The sequence below is a fragment of the Dysidea avara genome, chromosome 7 (assembly GCF_963678975.1).
Source record: "Dysidea avara chromosome 7, odDysAvar1.4, whole genome shotgun sequence".
Taxonomy (NCBI): domain Eukaryota; kingdom Metazoa; phylum Porifera; class Demospongiae; order Dictyoceratida; family Dysideidae; genus Dysidea; species Dysidea avara.
Window position 1 is genome coordinate 9694107 of NC_089278.1, and position 23480 is coordinate 9717586.

The 23480-nt window shown below is 39.6% G+C and overlaps 6 protein-coding genes across 7 annotated transcripts; 4 read left to right on the plus strand and 2 right to left on the minus strand.

Annotated features, from left to right (window-relative positions):
* Positions 1 to 41: 41 nt before the first annotated feature.
* Positions 42 to 1464, plus strand: LOC136260116 (lysine-specific demethylase 5D-like). Its single transcript, XM_066053744.1, has 8 exons — positions 42 to 185; positions 265 to 342; positions 517 to 576; positions 650 to 712; positions 828 to 896; positions 963 to 1052; positions 1119 to 1223; positions 1318 to 1464. The coding sequence occupies exons 1-8, from the start codon at positions 42 to 44 to the stop codon at positions 1462 to 1464; spliced, it is 756 nt and encodes a 251-aa protein (XP_065909816.1).
* Positions 1465 to 1558: 94 nt separating this feature from the next.
* Positions 1559 to 7392, plus strand: LOC136259902 (lysine-specific demethylase 5A-like). The gene is made up of 21 exons (XM_066053460.1): positions 1559 to 1630; positions 1683 to 1746; positions 1896 to 2063; positions 2127 to 2246; positions 2298 to 2450; positions 2504 to 2596; positions 2649 to 2737; positions 2789 to 2951; positions 3431 to 3550; positions 3607 to 3801; positions 3861 to 4042; positions 4097 to 4218; positions 4273 to 4423; positions 4480 to 4582; positions 4766 to 4936; positions 4990 to 5122; positions 5180 to 5267; positions 5324 to 5462; positions 5508 to 5684; positions 5810 to 6859; positions 6917 to 7392. Exons 3-21 carry the CDS (start codon positions 1944 to 1946, stop codon positions 7310 to 7312), a joined length of 3765 nt encoding a protein of 1254 aa, XP_065909532.1. The 5' UTR covers positions 1559 to 1630; positions 1683 to 1746; positions 1896 to 1943; the 3' UTR covers positions 7313 to 7392.
* LOC136259936 (transmembrane protein 161B-like) lies at positions 7313 to 8734 on the minus strand. The gene has a single exon (XM_066053512.1). It carries the CDS (start codon positions 8680 to 8682, stop codon positions 7384 to 7386), a length of 1299 nt encoding a protein of 432 aa, XP_065909584.1. The 5' UTR covers positions 8683 to 8734; the 3' UTR covers positions 7313 to 7383.
* On the plus strand, positions 8694 to 9500 carry LOC136259958 (piercer of microtubule wall 2 protein-like). The gene is made up of 6 exons (XM_066053540.1): positions 8694 to 8775; positions 8826 to 8877; positions 8939 to 9028; positions 9094 to 9157; positions 9257 to 9323; positions 9380 to 9500. Exons 1-6 carry the CDS (start codon positions 8773 to 8775, stop codon positions 9446 to 9448), a joined length of 345 nt encoding a protein of 114 aa, XP_065909612.1. The 5' UTR covers positions 8694 to 8772; the 3' UTR covers positions 9449 to 9500.
* A 17-nt stretch (positions 9501 to 9517) lies between these two features.
* Positions 9518 to 14803, plus strand: LOC136259926 (S-adenosylhomocysteine hydrolase-like protein 1). Its single transcript, XM_066053497.1, has 20 exons — positions 9518 to 9759; positions 9891 to 9975; positions 11355 to 11419; positions 11476 to 11563; positions 11614 to 11720; positions 11778 to 11849; positions 11906 to 11936; positions 11992 to 12086; positions 12154 to 12260; positions 12940 to 13009; positions 13074 to 13120; positions 13167 to 13230; positions 13289 to 13377; positions 13815 to 13885; positions 13934 to 14028; positions 14078 to 14173; positions 14223 to 14291; positions 14335 to 14413; positions 14499 to 14619; positions 14668 to 14803. Exons 1-20 carry the CDS (start codon positions 9622 to 9624, stop codon positions 14672 to 14674), a joined length of 1596 nt encoding a protein of 531 aa, XP_065909569.1. The 5' UTR covers positions 9518 to 9621; the 3' UTR covers positions 14675 to 14803.
* On the minus strand, positions 14664 to 23480 carry LOC136259909 (rifampicin phosphotransferase-like). 2 transcript variants are annotated; one of them, XM_066053470.1, is made up of 24 exons: positions 23281 to 23480; positions 23027 to 23237; positions 22822 to 22976; positions 22630 to 22773; positions 22493 to 22579; positions 22287 to 22419; positions 22059 to 22234; positions 21637 to 21831; positions 21482 to 21587; positions 21301 to 21431; positions 21117 to 21233; positions 19915 to 19951; positions 19696 to 19867; positions 19568 to 19637; positions 19415 to 19520; positions 15884 to 16054; positions 15718 to 15836; positions 15553 to 15669; positions 15401 to 15502; positions 15250 to 15351; positions 15106 to 15200; positions 14924 to 15011; positions 14842 to 14874; positions 14664 to 14797 (listed from the first exon to the last, which is right to left on the minus strand). In XM_066053470.1, exons 1-24 carry the CDS (start codon positions 23434 to 23436, stop codon positions 14759 to 14761), a joined length of 2862 nt encoding a protein of 953 aa, XP_065909542.1. In that variant the 5' UTR covers positions 23437 to 23480; the 3' UTR covers positions 14664 to 14758. The 2 variants fall into 2 exon arrangements, with proteins under 2 accessions (XP_065909542.1, XP_065909543.1); XM_066053471.1 differs by lacking the exon at positions 23281 to 23480 and having other exon boundaries at positions 22822 to 22971; positions 23027 to 23194.

Sequence of the window (23480 nt, forward strand, 5' to 3'; positions counted from 1 at the left end):
TAGTTTCAGCAGCTGTCGTTATTTGAGTTGGAAACATCACTATGGACTACCAGACGTTCATACCACCTAAGGAAGCACCAATTCTTGAACCTACAGCTGAGGAATTTGAAGATCCGATAGCCTACATTGCCAAGATACGACCGATAGGGGAACAAACTGGTATTCTCAAGATTAGACCACCTAAGGTGTGTTGCTAATCCTTCTTTGCCTTTTTGATATAATTGTATGAACCGATAGTTGACTACTTTTCAATATTCTATATAGAATTGGAAACCACCCTTTTCTATTGACCAAGAGAAGTTGAGGTTTACTCCCAGAGTTCAGACTTTGAATGAATTGGAAGTAAGGCAATGCAATGTATTGAGATGACCCTCACATTGCTGTATGTGTGTGGTGTTATTATTGTTACTTATGCTTTGATGTTTTACAAGAACTTTAACCTTTAATATAATATTTGTCATGTTTGGGCTAGTTATGCATCTTATTGTATGTCAGGTTACTCTTTCCTTCTTGTAGGCTGGCACAAGAGTGAAGCTGAACTTTTTAGATGCCCTAGCAAAGTTTTGGGAGTTGCAGGTAAGTTATGTTTGTGGTTGCTATGACACTTTCAAGGTGTTGTTTGAATTTAAATTCTTGTTGTTACTTGTAGGGTTCAAGTTTGAAGGTACCAAATGTTGAGAGAACCCCGCTCGATTTGCACCACCTATTCAAGGTAGCTCTTTGTGGTGGCCCCATGGTCTCCAGTAAATTATCTAACTAACTTTGTTAATAATGTTTTGGTCAGTAGTGAAGCCTTTTCTATTGCACCTTTGTATATGTCTTCCCAGATTGTGGTTGCTGAAGGTGGTTATGATGAGGTCACTGCCCAGAAGAAATGGTCAGAGATCGGGAGAAAGGTAGGCATACCAAGAGGAAATGGAATGTGTGCTCCAAAAAAATTTAATGCATAGCTCAATTTCCAGATACAGAGTTCACCAGCTTCACTGAAATACCACTATGAGAAGGTTCTGTACCCATATGAGCTGTTTTTAGCTAAGCATGAAAAGGTCAAGGTACAGGTACAAGTTTATTATAGAGATGTTTTGTATGGTAGTACATTTGTTTTTTTTTGTCTTAAGGTAACTACAGAGAGGAGAAGAAGTAGCTCATCATCTTCATTCCAGCGAGAATCTTCTTCATCTGCGAGTTACTCTCTAAGAAAAACCAGGAGAAGTCGCTTACAGGTAAATTTCCTGCTTCTTCGACTTCTTTTTGGTGTGTGGATTTTTTGTGATCAACGCTTTTGAAGTGGAAATTTTTGGCATTCTTTTGTTGTAGTCACCTGATATGGTTGATTTTGTTCCCTCCACCAATGAATTGAAGAAACTAAAGTTCTTGTGTCCTGGACCCAAGAACTCCACCTTTGGTTCAATGCGATCTCACCAGACATACCATCAAAGTGGAACGGTTTCAAGTTCCAGATAAGAAAGCTGTGGATAATCCTAAAGGTGGTACTAGTTGTGCTTGAAGGAGGTTTTATTAGTTAACATGGCTCTGTAGATCTTACTGTGGCCACTAACGTTAAAGTTGAAAAAGAACCCATTTCGCCTTTGCAGCAGCCTGTAGTAATAAAGCAAGAACATCCCACAAGGTTGTGATATACATCACAAGTCAATGTACTTTGATAAGCTATTTCTTGCCAGCTTGCCTCCTCGATTACCTGACACCACTATTTATGATGAGAAGGTTGAAAAATGGACCAAAGAGGTGTGTGTGTGTGTGTGTGTGTGTGTGTGTGTGTGTGTGTGTGTGTGTGTGTGTGTGTGTGTGTGTGTGTGTGTGTGTGTGTGTGTCCCTGTTAGTAGCATAAAAATGTTATGCCAACTACTTCGTATTCAATATGTCTAACTTTACAGATAGCTCATATTGAGAGCTACCACTGCAAAGAGTGCACCAGGGGAGATATGGAAAATGAGTTATTAATATGTGAAGGTTGTGATATCTGTTATCACACTTTCTGTTTGGACCCACCTCTTCGTTCCATCCCTGCTGGAGATTGGAAATGTCCTGATTGTGTTTCTAAGGTATTTATTACTTCAACTGTTACACTTTAATATTGTTTGTTTACTGTATTTTGTTGCTTCAAGGAGTGCATCAAACCTCAGGAATCGTTTGGATTTGAACAGGCCAGCAGAGAGTACACACTGAACACGTTTGGCGAGATGGCTAACAGGTTTAAGCAGAGTTACTTCCACATGCCTTCCCAGGTTTGTTATTGATCAATACCAAGTTATTGTAGATGCTTTAGTATGGCACAGGAGGTCCCTACCAGTTTAGTGGAGCGAGAGTTTTGGCGTATTTTGAGCTCAACAGAAGAAGATGTGACTGTGGAGTATGGAGCTGACCTACACTCCAGTGAAAATGGAAGTGGATTTCCTACTCCATCCACTGCGGTTAGCACAGAAGAACAGGTATGGAAATTTTTTTGAGTGTGTACTATGTCTCATTTGACTCAATCTATCAGAAATACGCTACGTGTGGTTGGAATCTGACTAACCTTGCTAATTTACCAGGATCAGCTCTGAGCTATGTCAAAGCCAATATATCTGGGATGAAGGTGTGTATACTATTCTACATGTGTTTTTGAGTGCGTTGGTTGGTTTTTCTAGGTACCTTGGCTATATGTGGGCATGTGCTTCTCCAGCTTTTGTTGGCATACTGAAGATCACTGGATTTATTCCATCAACTATTTACATTGGTGAGCATCTCTAAGAATTGTTGAAAGTGTACAATGTTATGTTAATTGCAGGGGTGAGCCTAAAACATGGTATGGAGTTCCGCCATCTTATGCTGAAGACTTGGAACGTGTTATGATGGAGTCTGCACCTGAACTGTTTGAAAATCAACCAGACCTGATTCACCACCTTGTCACCATAATATCTCCCAACATTTTAATGGAAAATAACATACCAGTGAGTCATTCATTGTAGATGTCTATTATACACACCAGTTGGGTCAATATTTGTCACAGTTGCAAATTTCGTCCCGTCCAAGTTATGGACTTGTATTACCTTGGAACTTTTGTGTGTTCTCACATTTTCCAAGCTCCATATTAAATATACTGGGTGCAGTTTGAAATCATCCTCGTTAGTATCAACTGCTTTAGTCCATCCTCAACTAGCTACTACATTTAGTCAGTCGACATTTGATGTGTTTAGCTTTTCTATAGTAACTGAAGGTAGGGCTAAGTTTACAGATGGCTAATCAAATTTTAGATCACCTTATTAAGCTTCATTTTAGACATTCATTTTAGTATGTCTATAATACCATACTTGGTATCAAGTCTGACAACAGCATTGGAAAAATAAAATTTATATCACTGAAATTTGTTTTAATCCTCTGTGATGATGTCAGTTCAAAGTATTATATATTTACTGTTTGTGTACTGCAGGTTGTTCGTACTAATCAATGTGCTGGGGAGTTTGTGGTCACCTTTCCAAGAGCCTATCATGCTGGCTTCAACCAAGGATTCAATTTTGCTGAAGCAGTCAACTTTGCCTTGCCAGACTGGGTAAGCCAGTTGAAATCTGTGTTAGTCTTGTATTCACATTTTTGGTGGCACAACAGATTGGTTTGGATAAAAAGAGTATTGAACACTATCGTAAAGTAAAGAGGACTGTTGTGTTTTCACACGAAGAGTTGCTAACTGGAATAGCAGAGGTCCCTAATAAACTGGAAGTGAACATTCTTATTGCATCGTACCAGGAAATGAAACTGTCAGTAGCTAACGAGGAAGAAAAGAGGCAAGCAGTGTGCTCTAAGGTAACAGTGACTAGTCCTAAAATTATTGAACTAATTATTCATGTCTTTATATGTTATAGTTTAGCCCTATTTGTAGCAAGGAAGCTATAAACAATTTATCAGATGATGAACGACAGTGTGCAATCTGTTGCACAACAGTGTTCTGGTCTGCCTGTGAATGCCCTTGCTTACGAGGTAAACTGATATGTCTGATGTGCATGCTTGAACACACTGACTGTGATCTTGGTGGACGAATATTTAAGTGAGCTACTCAATTATGATGTGTTTGTATATGATTATGGCACTATGGATGAAGGTATGCATACTCTATGGATGAACTAAAGTGTCAGTTGGAACAAATGGGAGAATACTCTGAAGACTACGTGGTCTGGAAGAAGAGAGTGGACAACATTCTCAACTCAAACTCATCCAAACCAGGTATGCTATTTTAAGTTATCATTATTATATTAATTTAAAAAACTCTTTATTTAGATTATTTGGTGATACGTCAATTAGTGAAGCAGGGTGCTCGCTGGGTCCAGTCGCAGTGTGAACCTCTGTGCCAACTACAGGAAATGGTTCAGGATGCTGAAATGTGTTCCACAGTAGCGTCACAAATTGTCAACATCAAGTGTAGGACAAGGTGCACACCCTTTCATGTAGAAGGCAAGCATTACACAATGACATGTTGCATTTTAGGAATTCTGGTAGTGATCCAACATTGACTTTAGAAGAATTGAAAGGATTTATTGAAGAAGTTGAAAATCTGCCATGTACAATTCCAGAATATCATGACCTAAAGGTAAACTTGCAAGTCTTGACCATGCTTATGGTTAGAGCCGTGATGTCTAGCACTGGGTTATGAATACAATGATTCTAATGTCATTTGACACCATACTGAGCTCTTGTATGCATTTGTCTTAGTCTCATACACATGTAGTGTATACTTTGTTATTCACTGTGTATTGTTGTATACCTATTATAGAGACGACTGCAGCAAGTTGAGGAGTTTCAATGTCTAATACAGTCAGAACTTAAACAGTGCAAATCTGCAATGAATGATATGGAGATGAGGTCAAGTCTTCAAGCAGTGAGACTGTTGGCCAAGTGTAGTGAACTGAATGTACAATTGCCTGAACTGGATTCTCTCAAGAAGGTGAGATTAGCTAAAGAGTTGTCTGTGCATGGTTGAGCATTGTGCACACTTAGCTGGTTAGTCAACTGCAGTGGTTGCAGAAAGCTGAACAGGTCATAAAACCTGATGAGAAAAGCACAATGACTAACACACTGAGACATCTTTCCGACATTTTAAAAGAAGGAACGGAACTTGCAGATAACAAATGTATGTTGTGTTATGTATTAACAGAATATATCAGTTTTAAAAGCTATTAATTTTTAGTGATGACAGAGACTTGCAACTCACTGAAACATCTGATAAAAATAGGCAAAAAGTGGGAGCAGAAGGCTCAAGAAGCTTTGGAAACTGAGTAAGACAATTTTTGTCCACTCACTTTCTTGTTACTACTATCTGTGCCTATTCCAGTCCTCCATTCCCAGCTTCCTACTTGACCACCATTGTAAAGGGAGTGTCAAGCTTTGGCTTGTTCCTTCCTGCAGTAGAGGTACTACAGAAGGTTGTGGATGATGCTAATGCATGGACTAGCAAGGCAAATGAACTGGAGGTATATATGTGAAGTGTTGTGTGTTTAAATTGTTTGACTGGATAGAGGGTAGAAAAGCCACACTTCAGTGCTATTGAGAGGATACTGTCTAAGAAAGAGTCATTAAGGGTGCAGCTTAGTCTGCCATCAAAAACTCAGTGGAAGCATGGATTGGCTACTGGCTGGTTAGAGAATGCAACAAAGTTGTTTGTCAAAGAGTCTTCTGCGCTTACTTTGCTAGAGGTGTGTAAGTATGCGTGCGTAGTTGTTTTACAGTAATGTATGCCCAGTACAGCTTAACCAAGGCTGTGCAGTCAGAGCTTGTTCTTAGTTCAAGCTGCTACACTGTATGGTATATCTCTTAATAGGTTTTGCTTCCCAGAGAGAGATCAATTACTAATAAACTATTTACAAAGAAGAGACGAAGTACTTCATCAGATACCCAACCTAAGAAACCACTGAGTGATCTCTATGGTAATAAAGAACTAGAGACCCAAAGAATCACCTGGATGGAAACAGAGGAATGGAATTACATCACTGATCTTAGAACAAAGAATGAGAGAAAGCAAAACACACAAGATGATAGCAAAATTTTGTACTGTCACTGTCGCCAGCCTTCATCTGGGTACATGGTACAATGTGACCTCTGCCTGGACTGGTACCACATTTCATGTCTTGCCCGAGAATCTGGAAAGCCTGATACTAATGACAAGTACCTGTGTTCCTCTTGCCAGCGTTCAAATAGGCCGACCTTAACTGCTATTACCACTTTGCTTGCATCTCTGCATTTACTTCCGATCAACTTAACTGAAGGAACTGCTCTGGAATGTTTACTAAATCGAGCAAGTAAATGGCAAAAGAAAGCTAAGGAGGTCCTTTCCAAGGTTAAAGAAAGTGCTAAGAGGCAACAGGTAGCTAAGAAGCAGCAAGAAATGCAAGCTGCACTTGGTAAACTGCAAAATTTGCCCGAATTGGCACCCCTGTTTAAGATTCCACCCAAGCAAGGAGCAACTACTCCAGTTTCAAGTCCTAATTCATTGTCACAGAATTCTCTTTCATTACTCAACTGCAGCCAAATGGCCACTCCGCCACCCAGACCTCCTGTGTCTAGTCCTTGTACTGTTGGCAATACTGGTGTAACAGTAGCTACAGTTTTTCCTAACAAAATACCAACCAACACCAGCCCCTCTGTGTCCCCACCATCTGTACAAGCACTTGTCACAGCTCTCCTTGCAGTGAACAAGAATGGCAACAACAACAACGGTACTGTCATCAAGCCAATGTTGCTTCCAGCAGAACTGAAAAAGGAGCTGGAAGAAGTTTTGTTGAGATGTGATCTCCTTGAAGTGACACTTGAGGAATCCCAGCAACTCTGGCAGGTGCTTCATGAGGATGAACTTCTCAGAAACAAAGACAAAGTAAGTGAAATTTTGTACGCCTCTAACATGACAATATTTGTGTATTTTAATGTGTAGTCACCTGAAGATGTGGTTAGCAACAAAAAGAGAAAGCAGCCAGACATTCCAGCATCCTCTGAAAGCTGCAAGAAACCCAAGAATTCATCTGAGTGTGAAGAGTGTTCAGCTATTGCATGCCTGAGACCAACGGACTCGACGGTGAACTGGGTACAGTGTGAAGAATGCCAGAGATGGTTCCACATCCGCTGCATAAACTTATCATATCAAGAAGTGAAGGTAATGGATGTGTACAAGTGTCTGAGATGTCAGGCCAATACCAGCAACAAGATGGCCATTCAATCACAAGTTCTCCAAGTTGGTAACATTGCATATGAAAAACCTGTTACTGTAAAGCCGAGTGTCATAACAGGTGGATTTCGGCCACTGCTATCAATTCCCAACTCCATTGAATAATTGTTGCTTATTTACTTGTCATTGCATACAATTTTTGTGTATATAGCTACAAATATACAATTAATATGTTCCTATGCTAGTATGTGTCCTAAGGAAAAAGTGTGTTCAATGCTTCCACATGTAGTTGTTATGATCCATGTAAAGTTGACCCACCAACACAGAAAGGATAAACATCCACTGAATATGCCAATGCCTGGTGTATGTGGAGTTCCCTGACGAGACTGAGCAATATTGTACAACATGGTTAATGTTAGGAGCAGTATTAGTGGGCTGGTGTACTGGAGACCAACTGCACAAAGGAACTTAAGTACATACACAACCTTCTTCTGTACTTGTACCAATGGCACCCTCTCTTTTCCACGTCTCATTATTTGAATCTTATGTTTCACAAACTCCAGGTAGGCTTGTAAGTGTGGCCAGATAAGTGAGATTCGTGACACACACGTCCCATACAGTAGAAACATTTTCCACTGGTCAAACTGTTGGTTAGTCATTATGGGAATATCTCCAGTAGTTAAAGGCATCCTAGTGAGAGGTGTCATCCACATGAAGACTACCACCATTGGTAGAATATAGTTAATGTGGTGTACAATTCTATAAAATGGCCTTTTTTGTAGTTGTGCCAGGGCTCCATGGTGCATCTGTGCACATCGGAAACCAGGAAATGTCACCAGTCCACCCATCATACTAGCAAGAAGTGCCAGCAAGGATTTCAACAACCAATTGGGAAACACCCTCACAGCATAATCCTGGTCAACTCCAGTTACATTAACAAAAGATTTCACCAGCAAATTGTAACTACCATCCAATCCAAACTCCAGGTTCCTTTCATCCACTATTAAGATAGCCATTGCACATACTAGGAAGAAAGCTGTGAACACCATACACAGTGATCTCTCTGTTGACAAATCATTGGTGAAGTACATTGTTGTAATGGAGACAAGCACACCTACGTTGTACAACAGTACTAATGATATCCAGATAGCACTCAAGTCATATTCGCTCCACATGGCAGTAGGGTTGAAACAGAAGTAGACTCTTGTGCAAATGTACACTACTGAGGAGCTGGCAGTGAAATCTACTAACCAGCGAAAATCTGAGTAATAATGAATGCTTAGTAGTTCAGCTAAAGTGATCTGTGAAGTTTTAAGATTCAAGTCACAATTTTTGGGCACGTACACTTCCTCTTTTGTGCCATTTATCTTTGAGCGGCTACCCTGCAGCTGCGGCAAATCGCGTTGGTTTGGCGGGCAATAAAACTTCAGTTTGTCAACAAGCAACCATCTTCCAAGTGAATAATATTTGGATAGTTTATGCACTGCACTAGCTACAATCATAGTAACGACCAGCTGATAGCCAAACAGCCCCATCTTCAACTAAATCCCACTATCACAAATTTTATTGTCCTGTTCTAAATAGGTCCCACCTAGACGACGAAAATAAACACTTACATCGCAACAATGGTAAGATGGTCCTTTAGCTATTTAGGGCTTTTATTAAAGTTTATTTGCAGGCTTCTACGGAACAAAGTAACACTAGTGAGGCTGATAAAGTTTATGAAGTAGGTAAGGTTGCTTGTTATAAATGCCCCGTGGCTGACAGTGGCTACTGAGCGCATTCCAATAGACACCCGCTGTGCTAATCCCGGAAACCCAGTGATCTCATGCGATAAAAGGACTGCAGAAAAGGCTAAGGGCTATACTTTTGATCCAAAAGGTAGTTTATAGAAGCAAGCCGTCATCATCAGAGTGTTGCATGTATCAACATTTTGTAATTTGTAGATAGAAAAGAAGTGCTTTGCTGTCATCAGCATCCAATGTACACCACATCATCAAGCACTCATGGGTAAATTTAAATACCAAATTTTTCTATGACCATGCCTATATTAGTGGACTATATGCCTAGCTGCGTGTATATGGCACACTCACGTGTGTCTCTCTGCAGGTTGTTAAAATCAGATCTCACATCAACACCTTCAACTTACCACGGAAAGAGTCAACGTTTTTCAGAAGTATGGTGTTTTGATACTGAGTTTCTCCAAAATTTAATTCTTGTGTATTATTTTAGCACTTGGGGAATGCTGGAATGTACAGAAATCATTCGCTAAATACTGCACCAGATCACAGCAGAGTATGACTAATGAACAACATGTAGTGTATACATAATACTACTTTATTTTGAAAGCGTATGGTGAGCGTTCTATTAGGGGATTACTGAACCCACAATCAAAAGAAATAAGAATTCATGACGTTACTTGCGAAATTGCTTTGTGTTGGTGTTAACGAACGGAAGCGAGTAGAATTATACTAATGATGGATAGAAAGAACTCTCAAGTTCCCAGTATTCCTATATCAACTACTAAACGTCCGGAATTGGACTTGCTTGATCCAGTCAGTCCAACATCACTAAAAGCCGCCAAGCCTCCGTCAGAAGGCCATCACGTTGATGTAGGTGCCACATACAGTAGGACATTACACATCCTATGTATAACACAGTCCGCGCCGTTTAAATTTATGGGGGAAAATTTAGTATAACAAAATCTGCGGTATATTCTCCACACTTATTCTTGTGTTTACAGGGTCCTCGTAGGCAACAAAAACCTAGATTAACCAGGAGAAGGCTCACTACTTCATCTTCACAAACTTCAGATTCAGCAGATTCTGGTTAGTGGGAAGTGCAAGGTCATAGTTCATGAAATTGTGTCACATTAACTCACATAACAAGTGATAATCACATACATGGTTTTAGATGCTCACTCATAATCTGTCAGCTCATACATGTTTCATGGTTTTCTCTGGTTGTTTTGGGACAGACCAATGAGATTATATAGCTACTGTCTTGTCGGTATAGCAGAAAATTTTGGTGATACCCAAAATTGTTCTCAGCTAAAATTTCCTAGTTTTGTAGAGGAAGGAAGCATAATATGGTACTCAATACAGTAATATTGCACACTACAAAGATAGTGTTATATCAGAACATTGGAAATGCAACACTAACCCAATCCCACATCAGTTTTGAAAGTCATGGCATACGTTTTCTGGAATTTCTGCTGGAAATAAGCTACTGGAGTGATACTAGTGGCAAAAAATGTAGTATGGCTGCTACTCCGTAGGACCATACACAGTTTTTACCTTGAGCTTTTTACCATAGTACAGAAGTACAAGCAGTTTGTCAAACTTTAGTAATGCCAAAAGCTTCGTAGTTTGTGGTATCTAGATTGCGTGGGTGATGTAATGTGGCGCAGTTGTAAAATAGCATTCGTCAATTAATCAAATCACCAAAATTTTCCACTGTACAATTACTCCTGCCATGTGTGATGATACCCTAGACAGCACCATTAGTTTTGTATATGTAGTTCCAGGGCTACATAGCAGAACTACGTAATTATGTTGTTATATGCAGGTCTCTTTTTAGTATGTTCATGTTGAGCTGAATCCTCAAAAATTAATAACTCATGCATGCAATTACACACGATCTTGAAATTTGGCTCATTTGTAGTGCTGCTTGACCCGCTAAAAATATTTCAAAATCTTTTTGTTCAAATGTTTGACAATATTTACGGCCAATCAAAATTTTCACAATTCCTATGGGGAAGCCATATAAGTGTGGTGTCCATTACAGCCCTTTCCCGAACTTGTAATGGAGCCAAACCGTATGTGTCTGTTGTTGACATCTTTGCTGTTACCAATAATCATCTGGTTGGCTGAAATGTTAACTCTGTTGAGAAAAAAATCAACTTTTAATTTTTAGTTGTTTTTCAGGATTCAGCTCAACGTGAACATACTTTAGTGCATGGTTTTCTCTCCACATGCCATTTGCTGCTTGGTATAAACATGTTAAAATTGAAATGAAGAATGACAGTGTTAATAATTAATATTAGGAATATGCTATTTTTCATAGTTTATTAATGAATAACATTGTAACATTCTGTTCTTGTATATATGTACATATATGTACTACCACAGTACTACTTTGCTGATGTATTGACTTGCTACATTCATCATTGCATATACAAAGAGGTTCACAGCTTCTCCCTCTATAGGTAGTTTGTCAGAGAGTAGTTCATCTGATGAAGAAGAAGTTAGCCCAAGGACCAAGTCACAACAGGTATCATAATATCAGTGTGTGTAATAGTAACAACTACGTATGCGGTGCACCCCTAGGTGGCATCAAATGGATTTAAAGATTTTTGTATTAGTGACATACGATTAGCCAAGATTGGCCGAAAAGAGATCGATATCGTTGAAAAGGGTTGGTCACTTGTGTATGTATACTTGTCACTGTTGTGACTATGGCTGCAGAGATGCCGGCACTATTGCTGCTGCGCAAGAAAACAATATGCAATGGTGAGAAGCCACTACTTGGAGCCAAGATTATTGGATGCTCACATATCACAGCTCAAGCTGCTGTTAGTTCGACTAGTTTGTGTGAATGTGAAGTATGTAAGTGTACCTTTGTCCAACAGGTGCTGATAGAAACACTCACATGTGCTGGAGCATCAGTGAGATGGTGTGCATGTAATGTACACTCCACACAGGTAACCTGCTAATACATGCATAACCAGACACGTTTTATGTTGTTGTTTTGTGATAGAATGAAGTTGCGGCTGCATTAGCTGAAGCTGGTGATTCAAGCTGGTCTTGTTGACTCTTTGTTTAATACTTTTTACTGTGCCATAGGATATCCAATTTTTGCATGGAAAGGAATGAAAGAGGAAGATTTCTGGTGGTGCATAGAACAATGCCTACAGGCTCCTAGCTGGCAACCTAATATGGTGTGTGTGCATGTAGCATATGTGAAGTATATATTGTGTGTTGACTGATGCTTTTCCCACTCCCAAGATTCTAGATGATGGTGGTGATGCTACCCACATGATGATCACAAAGTTTCCTGGAGCATCACGGCACATGCGTGGAGTTGTGGAAGACACCATTACAGGAGTACACAGGTGGGTAGAATAGAGCATGTATCTATGCGTACTAAGGGTATGTGTATTATAACATCTCCAATTATTCTTTCTAACTATTCTTTTTTCTTCACTAACTATTTAAAGCAATCTTCTGAACGTAAAAACTGAAGCTAATGGATCAAAATACTGTATAATAGAGCAGTCAGAGCTTTAGTAGGGTAAGTGATTGCTTTACTAGAATGTAGGTACGGTACCGCCCAAATGCAACGTCATGAGCAATAATTGCGTGTGATTACAAAACTCGCTCGAAAGGGTGTGTGGCAGCCATTTTGTTTGCAAGTCTTCATCTCTCGACTGGAAGGATGAAGACTCGCAAATGAAATGCTGCCACACCTCTTTTTCAAGTTTTTTAATCGTGCGAAATTAGTGCTTGTGACATTACGTTTGGGCAGTACCATACCTCAATCTTGCTAGCAGTATTTTGAGAAGTGTCTAGATGAGGTTTAGTTAATTACTTTCTAATAATACAATGATTCTAATAATATAATGATGCAGCTATTGGTAAAGACACATTCTGACAAGAGTAAGAATCGCAAAATAATGTTCCACCGTAAAGGATATTTATGCAATACACACATGAAAACCAGTTGGCTTACAAGACTAATTCTTAGGGGTACTAATGTGCAAGGTGATATACCAGTATATATGAACATGTTAGGTTGTATCAACTTACCAAGACTTCACAGTTGCCAATGCCAGCCATCAACATTCATGACTCTGTTGTCAAGGTATCCTACTGTACGTCAGTTATTCCATCCATTTCACCCCTTCTCTCTCCTTCCCTTGCCTCAGACCAAATTTGACCAGTTGTATTACTGCCGGGAGTCTGTGGTTGACAGGTAGAGTGTAGAGATGTAGATCTCTTCTAAACAGTACATTGTGTAGCCTCAAGAGGACCCTGGATGTGATGGTTGGAGGGAAGGTGGTCCTCATCATTGGATACGGGGAAGTTAGTAGTGACACAGTGCTGTTCACTGCAGGTTACAATGGTGCGACCTACTCATTAGGTTGGCAAAGGGTGCTGTTTTGCACTGAAGGGGATGGGAGCTATTTGTTTTGTGGCTGAAATTGATCCAATATGTGCAATACAGGCATGGTACGTTGAAGGGAACTATACAGTGAAACATCACAAGTACTTTTGACTTAATTAACATGAGAAAGTCCCTTTGCTGGGCAGATTTAACTTTATTGGCATGCTTTGGATGTTGAAGAACCCCCAATTTTTTCTACTAAATACTATTTATATAACTACTGGTGTAATCACATCTTATGGAAAGATTTTAGGAGCAATTCTTAAATTCTGAGCAGTTGCAATAGAAATACTCTAACAGAACAGTCAAGTAACTTACATAAAAGTATATAGATGTTTATTTTTGAAAAATGCATTTGAAAATGAATACAAAGTGGAAACTTTCATTTACAAATTTTTTCAACCTTTCATGTACACCTAATTTTAAGTAGCTTTATTAAAACCAACAAGGCTAGTGCATTTGAGGAGAGTTTCAATCTTCCTTGTTTTGTTGTATGCAACAGTATGGATGGATTCAAAGTGGTGAAGCTGGAAGATATCGGCCATTTTGTTGACATAGTAATTACATGTACTGGTGAGTTGGTATAGTTTCATTATGTAATAGACTAAATGGTGCCAACAGGAGGGAAACACACCATTGCAAGGAAACATTTTGAGAAGTTGAAAAATGGTTGCATTGTAGGCAACATGGGTCATTCCACACAAGAAATAGACCTGGTATCTGAGTGTATGCTGTGCCATGCCACAATCATACCTGTAACTGTAGGAGTCACTAAAAGACCTCAAGTGGGAGAGAATTAGCCGACATGTTGACCACTTGACATGGCCCAATAACAAAAAGACAATAGTGCTATTAGCCAAGGTAAGAATTGCTCAACTTAATAGATGATAGTATTATGTTAAGTGTGTAGGGCAATGTGTTGAATCACTTGTGCTCTCGAGTACCATCGCTGGTAGTGTCTGTCACATGTACCACACAGGTTAGTTACCATAGTGTTAGATCACTGACACACTTCCTTGTAGATACTAGCACTCGTAGAGCTCTTTAAAGCTCCTAAGGGACATTATAAAAATGACATTTACTTGTTACCAAAGAAGATGGGTAAGTTCTTCATATCCTAAACAAACTTTTGGTATACATAAACCGAGAGTTTACTTTTTTTGAAAGTTTTTTTATTGCACCTTAGATGAATATGTTGCAAGCCTACACCTACCCTCTTTCAATGCCCACCTGACCGAGCTCACCCATGTACAGGCAGACTATCTTGGAGTTCCTAAACATGGACCATTTAAGCCCCACTATTATAGGTGAGTTATCTTCACTGTTTGTCAGTTCTTCATGTCTCTATTCCTCAGGTACTAAATTTAAACATTAATTTATTTGAGAAATGTACATATTTAAATTCTTCTTGTAATAATGTGTACTGTTGCTGATTTATCTCAGTATTCATTGTGCCAATTGATCATGAATTATTGTTAGTTTTCCCTGTAAGACATCAGTTTACACCAATCCAGTAGGACCATACATACCTTGCCAGCATCCAGATGAACCTTCATTCCACTCTAATTGAAATACAAAATGGCATACACAAAATGTTATACTTATTTTTACCTTAAGTCTCTTCATCAGTCCACCAGATACCCCCACAATGGTGGGGAGACCCAGTTCTCGTGCGACAACAGCTGAGTGTGACAACAAGCTGTATGAGGTACACAGCAGTACATACAGATTGATGAGCAACAGTGCATGCAGAAATTGTTTACTGAAGAAACTACCATCACATATATACTTGCCTTCCTCGTTCAATTATCAGTCCAGAGCACAAAGGGTAGAGTGGCACCCAACCTGGGTCAGTTCTAGCTGTTACTAGTATCTCTCCATTCAAACCCTGTGAAACAAACAGTTCACCCAAGACATTTAATTCAGTACCAGCACACCTTAGCCTGCTCAACATTAGTAACAACTCTGACAATTCCATCCACTACACCAGGACAACAAGGGACTCCCTTCAAGACATTTGGATCAGAAGATGCCTCAGTCTGTCACAACAGTTCGTCACACACTGTTATCATACCCAGTACATTTCACCTCTAGGTCTCTTAACAAGTCCAGATCATCTAGTAATTGTGGGAATAGCAAGTAAGAACCGACTGCTCCAGTGGTCATGAAACGCTCAGGAGGTTGCAATCCCTGGTTTGCAACTTTTGTAGCCACAAGGGGAAAGGTTAGACACAAGTTACCTTCTTGTAGCTGGTCCATTCACTTTTTCTAAGCTCCACTATACCAGCTAGATTATTGGTGACAGACCTACCCTCCACATGGGCATATAACTCATCCACAGTAAGGTAAAACACATCCTTTTTAAAGAGATGATAGGTTAGGTAAATAAATCAATGGCTACATACCTCCTTCTCTTTTATGATACCTAGTTTGTAAAGGTTTAATCCTACACCACGAAATAAATTACGGATTACTCCCCAGATCTTAGTACGAGCAAATCTCAAGTTTTCTCTGTGTTTCACTCCTGCAGAAATATCAGAAAAGTCATCATACATTAATCACATTACAGACCTTTACGAGCATGGAAGAGCACCCAGTTGTAGAATATCCTCTTGTGGATACGGAGAGTTGACTGTATCACATTTTCTGCTTCTTTACGTATCTCTGATTCTCTCTTCTCCATGGAGGCAATAGAGTAGGCACCAGAGCGCACATAGCCAGCTATCATGTCCAGCACAAACCCTGGGGGATAGACATGTACACACAAGTATAAAATGTACATTACAAACCACTGAATTATTGCTATATTTGATTGACCATCTTGATGATGTGGAGTCTCCCAGAGAGAATATGACGGTGACAGGGTCCAGGCCACCACCTCTGAAGCAGCCGAGACACTACAGGGACACCATTGCAAAGTGTGCTTGCTGTATACCCACAGTTCATACCATTGGCAAGTGGATGAGGTTCGAAACATATAAGTGACACCAACCCATTATCTTTTGTTAACAAGGACCGCAATTTGTCAAAATACAAGGTACAGGTAGAAGTCAAGTGAGAAGGTTATTGCAGAGGCTTTTTATCACTACTAGCACGGGGCAATCAAGTGCAGGCAATTGGGATCAGAACTGAAACTGTGGATAATGAATCATTCATCAGACTTGCAATATCACAAAGCACTGGCACTGTGGAGTACTACCTTACTGAGATCCAGAGTCACTAGAATCTTGGACCCATTTGACAAAGATATATTTGGGAGGTCATCCAAGATGGACTGCTTGATCATCAGATATTATCACTGTGGAAGATGGTGGAGGTTGGTGGACTTGGTTCCCAAGAGGACCACTCATTGATGACAAGCCCACCATTACCAGTGATGACATACTGAGGGGAGATGGTGGCAACATACTGTTCCTGGGCTGCTCTTTGGGGAACCCCTCATGACAATAGAACTTTGCACACTACACTGATTGCATCATGTTACTGCATATTCATGCTAGATACCATCTCAGTGCCAGCGGTAATCATATATCGTTGTACTAAGTGAGACAAGTCAAGTTGGGATGAGCTGTGAGGCACATGAATAGTAGTAGACGACTCATATTAAAAAAAGTGCTGACAGCTACCTGTAACCACCATCTGCTGTGAAGTGCTGGTGGACTTAGGCTGGTTAATGTGGAGAACCTGCATTATTGGTGCACTAGCGTGCATCTATATTGTTCTGCTGATACCCTGGTGAACCTGTGCTGAGAGTTGGATAATACTTTACCAGCACGTCAATCTAGTACTGCCATTCTTTAGGGGTACCATTTGAATGTGATAGCTGTGATTCTATGCAGAATGTGCTTTCTAAAAAGCAGTTACATTCTTTAACCTCATTATGTGGCCAGTCAGAAGAAGCTATTGCGCATCTGATGTCAGCTTGTCCTGTGCTTGCCCTTTCACCATCACAATTTGACTGCTGCTGCCGTACACTGGCACTTAATGAGAGTTTATTTCCAAGGGCTGGTCAGTCTAGCTTAGTGCTCCCACAAGCTGCCTCCAGTGCTGTAGTCATCTACTGTGAAGCTACGAAATTTTAGTTTATTTTACTGACCACTCGTGATCATTCAAGCAATCGTCCCGACATCGTGGTGTTTGATCATAGTAAGAAACAAATTTATTTCATAGAGATATCGTGCCCTACTGATATTACCATGGCATTAAAGGAGGTGGAGAAATTGACAAAGTACCGTGACTTGGCAGCTGATTTTCATCGAATGTATGGAATGCAAATAACTAATGTGCCTGTTGTACTAGGTTGCACCGTTATTGTTTCATCAGCATGACTTGATTACATGAAAAAGATTCTAAAGTTCTTCCCAAAACTGTTTGCTAATCTACAGAAGGCGGCAATTACACACCTTAAGAACAATTTCGCTTAATTTAATGTAGTTACTGCTCATCTTATGTTTATTACACATGATGTCAGTTAATTTTCTGTACATGTTAATCATTTGATGAAAAAGTAGAAGGGTTAACATCCTGCATCTGACCTAAGCTATACAAAGAAGCAAGGATGTAAATTCTCTGAAGATTTGGTTTTACTCCAGGCCACTCTGCCAACAGCACAGCAATGGTACCACAGCTACCACTCCACACAAGTATAACACCCAAGGGGACAGTTGGCAAGAGAAGGCAGCAACTTGGTTAAGAGAACAGTAAGGCCTGTCCAGTCTCCTATAGGAAAGAAGTGACAAGTATTCTAATGATTTGGGATGCAAACATACTAGTGTGCATTGTAGCACAAGAAACCTCTCATTGGGAAGATCACTCTGATGATGAGCTACTACCGCGAGAGGTTCCCTGGTCACTGTTACAATAAGTCTGCCACAACTCCAAAAGCCTAAACCCTGGATGCTGTTTGTACCTCTAGTCAACCTGCTGGAGTTGACTCACTTACCACACACATGCAGAAGATGCTAATGGTAGCCTGAACAAGAAGCTTCAGGCCCTTGTCCAGGAAAATAATTTATTGAAAAATGCAGCCTTTTTCTTTGAAAAGGTTTTGACAAGGTGAATGAACACTTTGACACCATGAAGCCCACACAGGAAGTCGCCTGAAGGTGGTTTCAGAAATAAGTTGTAATCCTCACTGCTGGTCGAGACATCAGGCATCGGTGCTATTATTTGTCAGGTGCAGACTTCATGACAACCTGTTATGATTTCGCTGTAGTAGTTATAAACACCTTTGGCATTGTTCTTCCACGCATTGCCCCCCCCCCCCCCCCCCCGACAAATGATTATTTAATGGCTCAGAGAAAGACTTGGTAAGATAAGGTCCTTGAGTAAGATTAAGTTCTTGGATGTGTCCAGGTCCTGTAGCTGCCACTCCTACCCTTAAAGGTGCTGCCTACCCATAGAACTTGTAACTTTCATCATTTAAAAACTAAGGGCAGTGGCAACAATGGCTCAGTGGTCACAACCCATGGTAGAGTTATCTGGGTTCTGTTCAGAACCCACAACAACATTATTTCCACCTATCAATTTCAATCTGACGCTCTTTGTGTATGACTTTTACTTAGTGGCTGTTCTATTAGGATATCTTGATCACATTGTTGTCATGTATACATGTTAGATTATAACGTCACCTTTCAAGGTTTGTGCCTTATTGGTAGTTTACCCACAGTAAAATTAAGCTCAGTTTCCACAAGCACACTTTGTCCAGTAAGTGCAACTACAAATCGCATTTTACCAATTTCAATTAAGAATTGTATGCAATTTGCCAATGAATGCTATAGACAATCTGTCATGAAATTTGCATGTTTATATGTATAGCCCTCTAAAATTGTGAAGTAAAATCAAATGTAAGTACATGCAAGTTGCATACTCGAGTGTTGCAAAAAGGTATACAGGTGGGACCAATTTAATTCTAATTTATTAAGCAAGGTAGTTAACTCACATTAAAGAATTTCTGCAGAAAATATAACCTGTTTCTGTCCAAGCACAACTGAGATAATTATAGATACGTGAAATCATGTAATGAACACACATGCAACACAACACTACCTTCCAACTACTTGGGTGCTCCTCGTATTACTTTTCATAATACAATTAACTAACCTGGGTCATCATGAAGAGTTTTCTCTTCCAACTTGAGCTCATTGATGCACCGAAAACCATACCTCTTCAGAAAAAGTCTGATAGACAACAGCACATTCTTTTTGGCCTGTAAAACAGCAATTTGTAATCACACACACACCACACACACCACACTTCTGTAAATGCATCTGATGATTCAGGTTTGCCAGCAGCTTCTTGAGGCTTCTTTCTGTTCCTAACAGTACTAAAAGTAAAACCATATGAAAAACTAAATTTCAACATGTTGTATACAGGGCACTTACTCATGAGAAGGTACAGCTGATGAATCCAATTCGGTATTGTCTTTATCTGCCAACATTGTCAATACCTCCTCTTTGTTGTTAAGGAACCAATCCTTCAACTCAACACTATGAGTGTCAACATATTCAGCTACTTCCATTAATAGTTTGGTAGGCATTGTACTCTCAACATCTCCTATATGATAAGTATGACTGCTGGTAGGGAACACACATGTACACTACCTTGTCCACACAACAAGTCATTCTGAAGTGACTGCACCTGTAAATGAATTACCACAATAGGAAGATATGAAAGACAACCATGGAAACACACTAAAGTAGACTATACAAGTTTTACACTGACGAGTGGTTTGTGAGTATTAAAAAAAAAACAAATTGTACTGCCTTCTGGCAAAATGTTTCCATGCAAAAACAGTGAAGCTGTATAAAAATGATGCAGCCTTCAAAAGCATGGATGAAAAAGTAGTGAAATCAATGGTGGTAGCCATGAAATGGCTATGATGATGTTGACAATAATAAATGTTAATAATGTGACCGTCTTAGCAAAAACCTGACTTGCTTGTACAACTTGTGATTTTTTTTCAAACTTCCGAATCTACAGATACAATGATGATCATACAAGACAAAGTAGTGCTTTACCAATACAGAAAAATACCTACTGATCCGATACCAAACAATAACCAATAAATACTGATAACTGCTTTATAATCTTGTGCTTGCTTGTTCATGGCTATGAATATATAAAGTTGTGTTACAGTGCCTGTATTTATTTGCACTAATGTTTTATAAGAAAGTAAATTCCTTCCTAAGTTAGGTATACATGCATGATTCTACATTGCAATTTATATTTTTTCAGTGACTGTTCTATTAGAGTATATCAACTTTTCATGCAAACATAGGTTGCAGTTGCTCAACTCAAGTATATCAACCCCACAATTTATATATAGTTGTTTGGTTTTTGTCTTGTAACTCTATAGCTATCAGTTTGATTTCTTTTAAACCACAAAAGGTTTGAACTATGATGGCTAACCTATATGCGCATAGCAATATTTTTAAGTTACTCCCAAAAACAGTTTACCTTGTAGGCATGACAAAATGCTAATAATAATTGTCAGTAACTCTGTGACTATTTGTCAAACTTGTATGTGAAATACGTTCTTAAAGAGTGTACAGAAATTTAAGAAAATCAAGCTAGCTACGCATTCACACCTATGATTGCGTTAGCAAAAATATTGTGCTGAAGGTGGAGGGTGGTCGCAGTACAAAAATGATTCCAATTTGAGAAAGGAGCAGAGTTACGTATGCATGAAAATCACGTTTTCTTTCTTATACTCACGGTGTGGCATGCCAGCTTTCTTGGCTTTGATACCGTGTGTCTTGATCCTATAGCTTAGTGTTAGCAAATTTGAAAATAACTTCTTCACCTTGTCGTCTGAGTCTCCAGTGACCACCCAACGACCAGTATACTTCTTCAGCAAACCAAAAAAGAACATCACGTAAATATCATTGTATATAGGCACTTCCCATCGTCCAATAACATTCTATAGAGCATCGGAAAAGGTACACTTATACACATGAAGCTTGCTGCATGCTGTGGTGGAATTATACTTTATAGATGTGTTTCAGATAATCCATTTGATTAACAAGATCCATTTTCTCAAAATCAGTACCAAGAGCTGCTTCATACTGCTGGTTGAAATAGTCGAAGAACTTCACCACAAGACCATCAATGGTGTACACTACATAAGACAACTGATTATGAAATTCACTAACAAATGACATAACTTACTTTTGTATAACGTATTTAATACAACTGTCATCTTTGCCCACAAGCTGTAACGAGGTGCTGTGTCTTTTATAGCACCCAGTTGGGCTTCAATGTCTGGATGAAGTGTCTGTATGTTCTATATGTAACATCAACCTGAGCTTAATATATATTGTCACCTGTTTTACTCCCATCATAGTCTCCATAAACTTGGAGGTGTCCCCAATTGGGAAAGCACTCAGCAGTCGATACCAGTTGACAAGATTGTAGTACACATTACCCCTAATAATTCCCAGCATGTTAGAAAGGTATGGTTGGAATTCTTGTATTTGCTTGGCTGGTACTCCCATTGTCTTTAGGGTCAATGTATACACCTGTAGTCAATAATAAAACTTACATACACGCAAAACACACAACTATTACTGACACAAAGAATGTCTCCTCCCTTCGGACCTTATGCATGCAGTACATTGCACACAAAAGGGGTTAAAGAGGATAATTCTTTAGCAAGGGAGATTGCAGTGATGTCTCACAAGCAAAAACAAGACACACATGGGTGTCCCTTGCCATACACATACTATGCACAAACACAAATAGGAACCTGCTCATATGCTCTTGAAGCAAACGAGAATGTAAGAGGTGTAGTGACACCGCTATAGCTCTCAACAATGTTTGAGTTGTCCCACAGTACTGCTTTTGAACCGCGTGCATCCGGCCGGAAAAAAAATGAACAGGGTAATGTCACAATTGGTCTGGCTTGCAGGCAATACAGTTGACCTGTACAGACATACATTGTAAGAGCCGAGATATTATGTGTATATTGCTTTACCATCTTCAAAGGCCCACTCAAAGTCCTGGGGTTTGCCATTTTTCTCCTCTAAATCTACCAAAAGTTTAGCAATCATCTGAGCCTGGTCATCTGTCAAACATGAAGCCTTCTGGTCTGTCTCAGGCACAGAAACCTAGTTGTACATAAAAGAAACCAAATATAGATCTGATGCCTTTTACCTGACTTGTAATTTAAACCTAACTTACTTTCTTAAGTCCTCCACTTTCGTTTTGCACTAGTTTTTCACCTTTTTCAGTAATCTGTTTGGTCACCTTGTAACCATTCCTGCTAACCTAGAGGATTTCTGATATGTTATCAGAGCTGAAGTCATCATTAACTTTACCTCATAACTGTCTGCCTCTAATTCTCCACTCACCAGTCCCTCACCAAGCCCATATACAGCCTCAACCAGAACGGAATCTGCTGTCAGTGGCTTTAGAGGATGTCGTGAAAATGCCACCCCACTAGTTTCAGAGTTCACCATCACCTGTAAGTTTGAACAGTATTCAGCAACATACATGTACATACAAGCTACCTGTATCACCACAGCCATTTGTATATTAGAAGTGGACAAGCCACAGTCAATTCTGTGCTGCATGACTCGTGTAGCAAAACATGATGCCCAGCACTTTTTAACTGCATTCAGTATAACTTGTTCTCCTTTCTGAAATAAGTATGTTTCAAACTGTCCTACCATAATACATGAGTGACATCCAACTATATTTGACATGTGTATATACCCGCAAAGGAATGGCTGGCGGAGTCTTCATCAGTTCCACTGGAACGTACTGCTATGAATTGATCACTGAAGGGTGATTCCATTAGACGGGCACTAATTGCTTGTCCTAATCCTGGAGGATAACTAGCAGTTTGAATGGCCTCTTGAGCTCGTGATGCACTCTCCGATAAATTCTTAGCATCAATTATCAGCTTAGAACTGAGATTATTTTCCTATAGAAGGACTGATAAACATTTTATATAGATACGTACGTACCTGGACGAATTGTGTGAAACATCGTGAAGTTATCGCGAACCAAGCGGGAACATTGAGCTTGTAACGATGACTAAGCACCCATAAGTTATAAGCTTTCCCTCCAACTAACAAAGACTCGCATTCTTCGTCCTTTTCATCCACAACCAGCCTCTCCATCGTCAGCAGTACTGTAAAAGTGATCACATGTGAGCAATGAGCAT